The sequence below is a fragment of the Chelonoidis abingdonii genome, chromosome 17 (assembly GCF_003597395.2).
Source record: "Chelonoidis abingdonii isolate Lonesome George chromosome 17, CheloAbing_2.0, whole genome shotgun sequence".
NCBI lineage: Eukaryota > Metazoa > Chordata > Testudines > Testudinidae > Chelonoidis > Chelonoidis abingdonii.
The window spans coordinates 35,884,268-35,897,745 of NC_133785.1; the positions used below are offsets into that span (position 1 = coordinate 35,884,268).

General features: G+C 44.3%; 1 protein-coding gene across 3 annotated transcripts in view; it reads left to right on the forward strand.

Annotated features, from left to right (window-relative positions):
• PRICKLE2 (prickle planar cell polarity protein 2) overlaps positions 1–13,478 on the forward strand; it is a 192,542-nt gene that overhangs the window by 155,921 nt on the left and 23,143 nt on the right. For all 3 annotated transcript variants that reach the window (XM_032801038.1, XM_032801041.1, XM_032801040.1), the window contains one exon: positions 4,855–5,041. In XM_032801038.1, the coding sequence (XP_032656929.1) occupies positions 4,855–5,041 (187 nt within the window). The remainder of the gene's footprint in view (positions 1–4,854; positions 5,042–13,478) is intronic.

Sequence of the window (13,478 nt, forward strand, 5' to 3'; positions counted from 1 at the left end):
GCAATCAGCCATGGGAGAAATTTTAAAGCGGCAACACAGCCTGGAGATGGCTGGGCCCTAAATCAGAACTTGGTCAGGGAGGGCTACAGAGGGACTTATCAGACTGAATTCTTCAGGTCCCTTCAGACCCCAACTCCTTAGCAATGTTGGTAGGTCCCAACTCCCCCTCCAGCCAGCACCACTTCTCTCCTAGGACTGGCAGGTGGGAGAATGGGCCCGCCACTCAGGCAGGTAGTCTTCAACGGTCCCATATCTCGGCTTCTCCTTAGGGAGATTTTCAAGGGGATTCTCACAGCTGGAGGGCTGTAGAAACCACTGTGTATTCCATGGGGAGGAGCAGAGTCCAGGCCCATAAGGGGCTGTGGTGTGTAGGTGAGGGAAGCTTATTTACCAGTTCAGCAACTCTGAACTGTGGGGGATTCTCAGGAGCTCACCTGTCCTCTGACTAGGCTGTCCACTGAACAGTCCACTTCTGCCTCCTGGTTGGCCTCGCATGAACAGTATGGTTGTGGAGACTTTTGGATGGAGAGAGCCTCATGGTACCTTTGTGTTCAAGGTAGCTGAGAGCTGCAAATTTGCATTGACTGCCAACCATTTCCCGTCTTCTGTAATGTCATGAGCTTAGCAAATACTGCAGAATATTCCCGGTGCAATTTTTAAAGGACATTCACTTCCCATGAACGTTCATGGGACTGTGTTTTAGTAGCACCAAGGATTGTGGAAATATTCGAATCCTCCCAGTGGAGCTGAAGTTCTCTTTCCACAATAATTTACACCAGAAGCCTGACTGTAAGTGTTTAAGCTCATCCAGTCATGCAGCAGAATCAGCACTGTCCAGCTTCTATGACAAGCACAACTGTGCAATGCTGCTCTGATTTCCGAGCTCAGAACTAACTTGGTGAAAAAATTTGACTCATGTTAAATCATGAATAAATCTGAGAGAATCACAGTGTGTTCGCAGACCGGAAAAAAAGGGTTGATTCATAAAGTAAATGAGTTGTTATGAATTATTTACTCAGCTCTAACATGGACTGTGATTGGTTACTTATAAAAGGCAAAGATTTTTATGCTCAGACCCAAAATGCTAAACAAAAAAATGTCAGGCCTGCTGAGCTACTAGAGTTTGACAAAAGTCAAATCTTGCCTCTAAATAGGTTCTTCCTTTAGAAAAATAATCACCATATTGTGGAATTGCTGGTGTTGGGATACTCTCTGCATATGGCAATTAACATTAAAATAAACTCACACTGCAGTGTTCTGAGTTTCGTGGACTGAGGTGGAACACCCTATGTAGGCAAAACAACGAATTTTCCTAATGAAGGCGTGAGGTTTTCCTTCCATTGTGTGTAACTACAGAGTCCCATTTCAATGTAAACAGTGTACCTCTAACAGCCTGGGGTGTGTGTAGACCTGATATAGCTCAACTTCTGCACTACGTGGCAGAGAAAACACACAAGGCCATATCAGATTTGGTGGTTTCAGTTTGTTAGGGTTCATGAACATTTTTCCCTTTGGTTTCAAGTTTGCACTTGATTTGCATTGGGAGGTTTCGGCTTCAAATCAGCCCAGGGTCATACTACCCCAGGTCTAGGTTTACTCACAGGGTCAGTGGCCTTGGAGAGCTTTTCAGTAACTTTCCTGTAATGACATACCAAGCGGTGCAATTTCAGCCCAGTCATGGGTGGTGGTGCCTCCACTGTACACAGATCTACCAGAGGAAACCTCACCTTTGCACTGGAGGAGAGAGTGTTCTATATCTTATGATATGTAGAGTTTGACTCTACGTTGTATTGAAATAGACTTTAGTAGAGGAAATTAAAAGGGATATGAGACGCTGAGCAAATATACAAAAAAACCTTCAAGGCTGATTCTGGATGTTCCTCAAGTGTCAATCTCCGTTTAAAGGCTGGTAAAGGAAATTGTTCTGGCTTTGAGAGTTATGAAAACTGAAGTGTGGAAAACCATAAGTATTATAAAAATCCTAAATCCCATCTGTGCAAGTGTACAATAAAAATCCCATTGTATATCCACATCAAGTATAAAGAGCATTGCTTTATGTATCCAATTAGATTTGTAATATTACCAGTACAAAGCAAACTCCTAACCATTGAAATGGCCCTGTTTCTGGTCCTTTTAAGTGGAGTAATTTTTTTTTCATGTATTTTTATCCTTGCAAAGTCCTGTTACAAATTCTAGTACAAATAGCCTGTTCAATTCCCTCTTTAAAACGCTTCTTCTACGTCCAACAATAATCACAAATAATATGAAATAACCGAAAGACAAAGCTTCCGATTAACCTTTTCCGTGGAATATACTGTACTGGCTCTGTCACGGAGCAAAGTAGCTAACTGAATAGGAGTGTTGTTAGAAATCAAGAGGTCTAGACTCTATTTCCAACTCAGCTGTTCACTCACTGTGTAACCTCAAATAACTCAGCAAATTTCTCTGTGCCTCAGTTTCCTCATCAATAAAATGAGGATGCTAATTCTTCCTCGTTTTTTCTAAAACAATTGGCCATCTGTGGATGAAAAGCATTGTCGGGGTGCTACGCATTACAGTTGCTACTGCTGGTGTCTCACTTCTCACATCCTTTTTGTTTCCCTTTATAAATGGTGAATAAATGATCAGTAGATGTTTTAAAAAATGGTTAATCAGTTATTAATACAGAGTCCCACAGGTCGATAAGTTGCTTATTACTTTGACTTCACATCATCCACTGATGTGCTCAGAAGCATCTACAACTCATACTACTCGTGTCTGTAACATGTTTACCATATCTATGAATCGTTCATTAACCCTTCATACACCAGGTACAAATGGAACCTTAATGTAAACGTGACTTTATTTGCTTTGTAATTTGTGCAGTGATCCTAATTATTACAGTAAGATCCCGGTTAGAGGATCTAATCTTTTTGTTTTCCTGTGAAGTGCTGTTCCTGCCTGCAATATTGTGCTATCAACAGGGTGGATAAAATGTGATGATTTTTTAAAGTAAAATTTTTTTTTATTCAAATTGGATTTTTTTATTTAAATTAAATCCAGATTTATTTTTAAAAAAATAAACCCCTTAAAATTAAATTTTGAAATTGACAACTTTATGATAAAACCTAAATATTTTATAATGTATTAAAATCATTTAAGTTGAATGCAAAAATAAATATTCAGCAATACATGTTTGCTTCCAAGTGTTAGAGAGTCAAACCACTGAACTGGTGGAAGCCACTGGCTAAGCACCTGGAACCAGAATCTGTCGAAAGGCTAAGTCAGCTTTTGACAGCAGTCGCTGCTTTCGGCAGGTGCAAAGAGAATATTTTTTTTGGTTCAGTTTATTCCACTAGTTCAGTTCAATGACTAGTTCTTTCAAAATCAAGAAACCAATTGGGAGCTGAAAGAGCGGGAAAGCCTCTTTTCCAGTTCCAATCTCTGGATACAGCCGTAATGTGAGAGGATGAGATCTACAGGCACTAAAACTTGGAAGGGCCTGATGACCAGAAACAATCAGTTCATCTCACTAACTACAGATATTCTTTACTTTTTTTAATAAAGCAGTTAGTTTGAAATGTAAAAAGCTGTTTTCATCAACTCTTTGGTAAACTTTTTTTTTCTTATGTATCCATGGTAGTTTTATTCTTTTTTTTAAAAATAAAATAAAATCTGGTTTTGTGCATTTTTAATTGAAGTTGGCTTTCCATCCAAATGGAGCTTGGCACAAATCATAAGTACAAAAATGAATCGTCATCTACTAAATCAGAGATGCATAATTCACCTTTTTTCTAATATAAAAAAAAGTAAAAGCTAAGAATCTGAATAATGGTAAATTATGCCAGTGTTTCCCAAATGGTGGGTCCCGGCTCACCACTGGGTCTTGGGAAGGATCCTCTGCACATGGATGCGCTCTCACTTTTCCTGGGCAGCAGGCAGCGACGTGGGGAATGGGTTCCAAGCAGCAGCAGCACAGAGGAAGTAACCGGAACCGGCAAGCAGACAGTCAGCAGCCTGGTAGCCATCACAGGCTGGTGGCAGGGGAACAGACACTGGCTAGGGCTGCAGAAGGGAACAGGGCTGGGAAAGCAAGAGCCAGGGAGTGGAGGAAGTTGAGCCTGTGGCTTGGGCTGAGAAAGGGCAGGGAGCAGGTGATTGCCAGGCTGAGAAGGGGAGCAGAGCAGGTATGAAGAGGTGGAGGAACAGGGATAATATTAGGTCCCCAAGAAAGACAAATGGCAGTTGATGGGTCATCTTAGTAAAAAGGTCAGGGACCTGAGTTAAGCCAAACAATTGTTTAAATAAAGGTGTATAGCTAGAACGTAGCCTCATGCATAGCAAGCAGAAGCACCAAATTCAGTGCCAAGATTTAGGTGCAATTCAACTTATTTTAGTGGTGACCAATCAATGCGAATCAACATTTCTTTAAGAAAATAAATACGAAGTAGAAATGCAAAACACAATTAAAATCGATGTTTTAAATCAAGGTTTCCTGTTTGCTGATTTAAATCATAATTAAAATCAATCCCCCTGGCTAAAAATAAAACCAAGGCAGCTCTTTTACTTCTATTTCCTCCCCAAATCCCATGTCCAGCCCCAATGATTTATAATATGGTGGTGCTGAGAATTCCTGATCGGGGATCAGGGCTTCCTTGTGCTAGGTGCAGTACAGACAAATAACAAAGATGACACTCTCTGCCCCCAGAGATCTCCCAGTCCACATATTGGACAGTACACAACAGAAGGCTGAAACTGACAGAGGGGGTGGAGGTGAGCAGCATGACCAGTGTAACACAAATTTCCACATTCTAAACCCTCTCTCTGTCTGTCTGTGATCCTGGTTGGCTCATTTCCTTCTCTGGCTTTTCCCAGATCATTTTTGCAGATGAATGCACCGAGGCCGAAGGGAGACACTGGCACATGAAGCACTTTTGCTGTTTTGAATGCGAAACAGTGCTGGGGGGGCAGAGGTACATCATGAAGGAAGGCAGGCCCTACTGCTGCAACTGCTTTGAATCTCTGTACGCGGAGTACTGCGACACCTGCGCACAACACATAGGTAAGGGCAGAATTCCCTGCCGGCTGTCAACAGGAGAGAGCACAAGTCAGGGAGGGCAATGAAGCCATGCACCTTTTGATGTGGGTTCATTGAAGATGGTGATATAATGCTTTATTGTGCTGTTGCTTTTATTTCATTGGTTTTGATAATACTTTGAGCGAAACACACCTGAGGCAACCTGTTGAAATGACTTTTACTTGAAAGGCCATTTCTGGCACTGTTACTTGTTTCAATAAATCCTTCGGAAAGCACTTGGCAGTGCAGGAGCCTGTATGGGACTTCAGTCAATACCGCTGCATTTCCGCTGTGCCAGGAAAATCTATGTACAGCTGCCGCCAGCCACATCCCTGCCCTGCGGATTGTATAGAAAGGAAATAACTATAGATGCAAACATCTGACTTTTCCTGGAGAATCAAGAAAGGTAATTTATTTGTTTAAATGACTGCTTCTGCAGGGAGGAGAAAAAGAGGCTGAACATATCTCCTTTTGTGCTAGGGAGGGATTTCTTGAAACAGGAAAACCATTGGAAAGCAGTCTCAGGAGATAATAGAACTACCAAAAGCAAAGGATTTCACTCACTCATTTACCTTCTGTTTTAACATTTTCTTTTAAATACTCTTGCACTTGTTGTAGCTGATCCTCCTCACTCCAGCTTTCAAAGGGAGCATATGGGTTAATGAGCTGTTCCAAGGGAAAATGTGTGTTCATTAGAAATCATTAACATTTCAATTTGCTTTTTTAATCCACAAATAGATGTGATGTGCTCAGCAAAAAAAAAAAAAAAAATAAAATAAAAATATAAATAAAAAAAAAGAAAACCAACAACAACTGCAGACTTAATCTAGATTTCTGGTGCTGATACTTCGGTGCTCTAAAAATACATTTGTACACTAGGTGCTATCTAATTTCTTTCCTAAACACTGATACATTAACATTCCTTAAGCTGGTACCAATCACAATGGTTAACATGAGCTTGGCAGCTAATGTTACTACTTTCGGGAATCTGCCTGGCTGTTGTGCTGTGCATTGTAAAAAAAAAAAATCTTTTTACATGGATGGATGCACAGACAGGCCTTTATTTCTCCCCGTAGGTAACTGCACGTTTTTATGCAGTACTGCACCGTGGGGGTGGGGAACCCTTTTTCTCACATGAAATGACCAACTAAGTCAACAGAGAGGAATAAAAAATTTCAGCAAAGCACTTAAGGACATGCTTAACTTTGTTCTCGATCAAATCCCTCCTTAAAACTGATATCTGTTATGATGCCTTCAAAACACTCAACACTGGAGAAGCAGCTGCTATGCTTATCACACTTGTCTTGCTGTCACTTTAGTGCTGTCCGTCGGTCTGTCTCTTGTTTTCTACTGAGATTGTAAGCTCTTCGAGGGAGGGAATGTTTTTTACTGTAGGTTTGTACAAGACCTGGCACAGCGGGACTTGGGCTTCTAGGTGTTACCACAATGCACATGATTAATAAGGTAAACATGTTCTTAAGCCCAGGGCCGCTCAGAGGATTCAGGAGCCCAGGGTCTTTGGCGGCGGGGGGCCCCCGCTTCAGCGGTAATTCAGCGGTGGGGGGTCCTTCCGCTCTGAAGTGCCCCGAAGACCCGCGGCGGGGGCCCCCTGTTGCCGAATTACCGCTGAAGACCTGGCACTTCGGCAGCAGGTCCTGCTTCAGCTGTAATTTGGCAGTGGGGAGGCGGAAGGACCCCCCGCCGCTGAAGGCCCGGAACGGAAGAAGCTCCAGGAGCCCGGACCCTGCAAGAGTCTTCCGGGGCCCCCAGAGCAAGTGAAGGACCCCACTCCAGGGGCCCGAAAAACTCTCATGGGGGCCCCAGTGGGGCCTAGGGCCCCAGGCAAATTGCCCCACTTGCCCCCCGCGCCCCAAATGGCCCAGTTTAAGCCCCATATCAGTTAAAACTAAGCATGAGCTTAAGACCTTTGCAGAACTGGGGTGTATAACAGGGCCTCTAAATGAGGGGTGAGGGAACCTCCTGCTTCTCCTGGAGGTAACTTCAGGAGAGAGGGCACTATGTGGCGGAATAAAAAGCTGATAGAATGCAATGCAGATGTTCTGCCCACTGCCTTCTCTCCCTTTGGCATTGAAATGCAATATAAGTGGTTTGTTCATTACACTGAAAGCAGCTCTAGCTTGGAATAAAATGGGCTAAGGGGTATATTTTAATGGGTTAATGCAGGGGTGGCCAACCTGAGCCTGAGAAGGAGCCATAATTTACTAGTGTACATTGCCAAAGAGCCACAGTAATACGTCAGCAGCCCCCCCATCACCTCCCCTACCCCTGGCTACCAGCACCTCCCGCCCACCGGCAGCCTCACCGATCAGCACCTCCCCCACTCTCCCTCCCTGCACCTCCCGATCAGCTGTTTCATTGCATGCAGAAGGCTTGGAGGGGGGGCAGCGAGGGCACGGCAGGCTCAGGGGAGGGGGCAGGGCCTGGGGCACAGCCAGGGGTTGAGCAGTGAACATCCCCGGCACGTTAGAAAGTTGGCGCGTGTAGCTCCAGCTGGAGTCGGTGCCTGTACAAGGAGCCGCATATTAACTTTTGAAGAGCCACATGTGGCTCCGGAGCTACAGGTTGGCCACCCCGGGTTAATGGGAATACACACACACACACACACACAATTAGTCAAATGTACTCTCTGTGTGCAAACTTGTGTTGAATTCTTCATAATGTTCTTTAGCCCTGAGCATTCTGTATATCATGCAGCAGTTACTAAGGTAACTACTTTTTCCTAAGAATTGTAATGTAACCCGACACATGACAATATGAATTATAGCTGTGGCTTCAGTAGCAGTTTTCACACACCCCCGGAAAATGCATGTATCTTTGACCAAAAAAAGGACCACCATGTATGTACCACACACATTCTTTGTCTGCCTCTCTTTGAGCAGTCTGTTGTAATTCTTTTGGTGTTAGACTCTTCTGTTCATAAATACAAAGTAACTGCTCTCCGCTTGCAATACATGTTGGGGGGGGGGAGTGTTATATCCTTGGGGGCAACAGTTTTAGGAAGAAATCACTGGAGACACAGAGAACTGTAAACCTTGAAAGAGCCATTTATGCCACACACAGAACTAACCAACAGCCAGCCCAAACTGGCTGGGCTATCCCCTAATAATCTAACTCAGTTGCCATAGCAACACAAGATTCTATTACCAAGACAACCAAATACACAACATATTCCTCCCCCCTTAAGAAGAATGTTCCATAAATAAAACAAATACTAACTAGAGAAGGAGGGTAGACCGCCTCCATTCCTGGCTGAACCCCAGGGATTATTTTGCCCCATAACTGTAGGTTTGCCCTAGCTAAAGATCCAGCTGACGAGGAGACCTTCTCTCTCTAGGTGGATTACGGCGGACTTCTGGTGGTGTTGCACCCGAAAGTGTTTTGGGCACGGGCCTGACAATGGGCTCAGGCTTCGTAGGGCGAATGGGTGAGGATAGGGTATCAGCTCGTGCCGTGCAGAGGGGTATCTCTGCTGCTGGCAGTAATGGAGGGGAAGAGTCAGAAACCAGGTGACTCTTGATTCGATGTCTTGCTGGAAGTGGTGAAGTCAGGCAACTCAACTGAAGATGTGTCCTGAGGACTGGTATGACCTGGCAACAACTGACCTACATGTCGCCCCCAGGTGAGATCTTCTGCAATCCGGACTGTGTAGGAAACAGGTCCCGTTTAAACGATGACAGTGGGCAGGGACCTTTTAGTTCCAGAAGTATAATTCCAAGCCAAAACCTGCTGTCCCGGGCTAAAGGTTCGGTCTTTTGTTCTGAGTGCACGCCTGATGACTTAATCTTGCTGCTGACATTGCACAATTTGTTGGGATTCAGAAGGTTTCAGCAGATCAAAGCAAGTGTGCAGCTGTCGTCCCATCATTAGAAAGGCTGGGGATGCCTTGGTCGTAGCATGAGGTGTGTTTCTGTAGGATAGTAAGAAAGTGTCCAGATGCTTTTGAATAAATAAGTGTCCCCTTGCCGATTTCAAAGCTTGTTCCATTATCTGCACAAATCTTTCAGCTAATCCATTGGTGGATGGATGATATGTTGCTTGAAGTGATGTGATGTATCCCATTTGCCTTCATAAACTTTTGAAACTCCTGAGAGATGAACTGCAGTCCGTTGTCGCTCACAAGTTATTCTGGTAGATCAAAATAACTAAAGAGTCCTCGTAGTTTTTGAATAGTACTCTCTGCAGTAGTGGACTGCATTATAGAGACTTCTGGCCATTTAGAATGGACATCTACCACCACCAAGAACATGCTTCCTTCAATGGGGCCAGCGAAGTCAACGTGAATACGTTGCTATGGGTTTTCAGGCCAGTCCCATGGATGTAGGCATGCCCACTGGGGTGCATTCCTCACACCCTGACATGACATACAAGCTTTTGCCTTCTCTTCAATCGCACTGTCCAAGCCAGGCCACCAAAAATAGCTTCATGCAATTTCCTTCATGTGCACTATTCCACAGTGACCAGAATGTAGCTGTTCTAACATCTGTGATCTCAATGGTGGTGGGAGAATGACACGTCTCCCCCACAACGGGCAACCAGATTGGATTGATAACTCTGTCCTCCTGGACATGTAAGTAACAAGGTTAGGTGAGACTGGAGAGGTTCGTTGAGATGTTCCATGCATCACCAGTTCATAACTTGGGACAATACTGGGTCAACTTGAGTTGCCATCTTTACCTGAATAGCGGTGATGGGTGTATTCTCTACCTGTTCAAAGTAAAAGATTTTCTTCTGGGCAATATCTTAACATTTGACTGGCAAAGGCAGCCTTGAGAGACCATCCATGTTGCTGTGCAGAGTGGATTTCCGATATTTGATTTCATATGTGTGTGTGGAAAGCAACAATGCCCACCGTTGCATATGACTAGCGGCTAATGGAGGAATGCCTATGCAGGGTCCAAAAATTGAAGTCAGGGGTCGATGGTCTTTGAGAAGAGCAAACTTCCGTCCGAACAGGTACTGATGAAACTTCTGAATCCCGAAAACAATTCCCAATGCCTCATGTTCGATATGGGCATAGTTAGTTTCTGCTTTGCTTAGAGTGCATGAAGCAAAAGCAATAAGTCTCTCTTCTCCCGAAGGCATAATGTGAGACACAACTACTCCCACTCCATAAGGGGACGCATTGCAGGCCAAATGTAGGGGTAAGGATGGATCAAAGTGCGTCAGCACTTCAGAATTTAGCAATGCATCCTTAGCTTTGTTAAATGCAACATCACAAGCTTCAGTCCACTTCCAGACCTTGTTCTGCCCAAGGAGTTTGTGAAGTGGCTTTAGCAATGTGGCTAACTGTGAGATGAACTTTCTATAATAGTTCAATAATCCTAAAAACGAGCAAAGCTAGCTAACATTTCCAGAAGGGGAAGCCTCCACAATAGTCTTAACTTTGCCAGGGGCCTTACGAAGACCTGCAGCATCAATGATATGTCCCAAATATTCAACAGAGGGCTGGAAGAATTCATACTTGTCTTTGCGGACTCGCAGTCCATATTCTTCCAGTCTTTGTAGGGTAGCCTCTAAATTCTTTAGGTGACCCTCCTCATTCCTTCCAGTGACCAGGATATCATCCAGATAGCACTGGACTCCTGACAAGCCACACAAGATCTGGTCCATAGCCCTCTGGAACAGGACAGGAGCAGACGTTATTCCGAAGGGTAGGCGACAGTATCGATAAAGCCCCTTGTGCATCACAATAGTCAACAGCTCTTGGGACTTTTCATCAACATGCATCTGTAAATACGCTTGACTCAGATCAATCTTATTGAACTTTTGTCCCCCAGCCAGGCCTGCAAAGAGGTCATCGATGCGGGGAAGCGGGTATTGCTCTGCACACAACACTGGGTTGACAGTGACTTTAAAATCACTGCAAATCCGGAGGGAGCCTTCTTTCTTCACTATGTGAAACCATAGAGTGCCCGTGGGCATGGGTAACTGGTGCTTAAGACCCGCATTTGCTGACCGTTTGGTCTTTCAGATATTTTGGAGGTGGATGTAGGGTTAAATGTTCTCAGTGTCTAGTGATTCTCTTCTACTCCAGATCCCTCCAAAAAACAGCAGCATGTTCCTTTGTATAGTGGTAGACGCTGGTTTACTTCTTAGGTCACGCGTGCACTTGCTGCCCAGTTCAGCTGAATCTTCCTCAGCTAAGACACTACCATTCAAGGCTGGATAGTACCATCATCACCACAAACAGTGGCATATTAGCAGTCTGTCCATGTGAGCTCCACCTTAACATCAGTAAGTGCCGAACATGAGGCACGGCTCTCTACGCTATTGCGTGTTCAGCACTTGTTTTTGGTTGCTTTAAATGGGAAGATGCTGTAGCTTTGCTTGTATACACAGTCTCGGAGACAAGCGAAACAGCTGCACCGGTGTCCAGTTCCATGCGTATAGGTTTGCCATCCAACAACGGGGTTACCCAGTATTCATGTGATCCAACTGCCAAAGACAAAATGTGAAATGGCTCTTCTTCTTGTGATGAGGGATCTCCTTCGTCATCCTGGGTTTGCTCCAGAGTATGCAGATTTCCCTTTTTGGTCGGCCAGACCACAGGCCTCTTTTTCTTTTGTTTACAGGCACACGCAATGTGTCCCTTTTTGCCACAGTGTCGACACACCAGGTCCTTACACCAGCATTCTGAAGCCTGGTGACCCGGCTTACCAGAGTGGTAACATTCCTGACTCCCCACAGTTCTGTGGGTAGGTTCTTGTGATACCTTATGCACCCTAGGGGATGCACCGATGTATTGCATCTCCTTTGTAGCCAGTTCCATGGAGACCACAATATCAATGGCCTTCTGGAAGGTAAGCTGAGCCTCAGTCAGTAGGCGCTTCCGTATAGCTTCACTGTGCAGGCCACACACTAACCTGTCATGTAGGGCCCCATTTAACATCTCCTTAAATTCAGTGTTTTGCAAGCTTTCTCAAAGTTGCTACAAATTGTACAACTGTTTTGTCTTCTTTCTGGTCTCCTTTGTGGAACCTGTATCTTTCAGCAATTACCAGTGGTTTTGGAGAAAAATGGGATCCCAGAATTTCCACAATGTCACTGTAAGATTTGGTCTCAGGCTTAACAGGGTGTAGTAAGCTGCGTAGCAGGGAGCAGTTCTTTGCCCCTACAACACTTAAGAATATTGGCACCTTCTTCTCTTCTGTAATGTCATTTGCAATAACACAAAGCTCAAAACGCTCAGTATACACATGCCAGTGCACTATAGTCTCCTCAAAAGGTTCCAGTGGCCCTGTAAGTGCACAGTCAGTGCAAACAAGCCAGTTCTCACCCCCTTCCAGCAGCAAAAAATGTTTTTTTGTGGGTTTTTTTGTACCTTAACTTCTACTTCCTTCTGTTGCTGGGGCAGCACAGGGATCCCACCCTCGTCACCATGTTGTTATACCCTTGGGAGCAACAGTTTTAGGAAGGAATCACTGGGGACACAGAGAGCTGTAAACCTTGAAAGAGCCATTTATTGCCACACACAGAACTAACGAACAGCCAGCCCAAACTGGCTGGGCTATCCCCTAATAATCTAACTCAGTTGCCATAGCAACACAAGATTCTATTAGCACGACAACCAAATACACAACAGGAAGGGTTAATGAAAAGGCATTTTGAATCTTCCCCACAGGATGCCCAGGAAGTTGGAGTGACAATGTAATGACTGGGTTTCAGTTTAGTGCTTGTGTAGGTTAAGTGCTGACGGACAGACTCCCCATTGCCCGCTCTCTCACTGGCTACCCCATTTTTAAAAAATTGTCTTTAGACCTTGTTGAATTTTGAACCCTGGTGTAGGGGAGTGGAGGTACAGTACAGTCGTCTGCAGTGAAGACTTTAACACCAGTTAATAAAGAGGATTTCAGGCAATATAGATGATTTAAAGCCACCTTCCATTGTGAGTACAAAGAAGAGCAAACCTGGCAGGGATCATTCTTGGGTAGATATAGTGGTGATAAGTTGCAGTTACAGCTAGTGTAACCTATGGCTGGTAAGACTCATGAGTCTGCTTGTTCAGAAGAGATTCTCATTGTTAGGCCTACAATGAATTTAATTCCCTCAGTAAGACAGGCAGGGCTGAGTGAAGGCAAACTTCATCCTCTGTGCGGCTGCTACTTAATGGATTTTGACTATAAAGCAAGCCAAGGTGATTGTTCACGTAGTCTCTTTGCCTCTCCTCTTTAGAGAAGAGGCTACATTAATTAAAATAAGTTTGGGCCTTAAAATGTACAGGGAATAGAGCAGTCAAGTACAGGGATGGGTTTATATCTGGCTACGTCTCATGACTGGGAAAGCAACACAAATACCTCTTCTGGGTTGTTGTTTTTTGGGGCTTTTTTTTAAGTAGCTAGTGGTTTTATTGCATTGACTTCAACGACTTTGTGAAGAACCTTTCATGTTCCTACCATTTAAA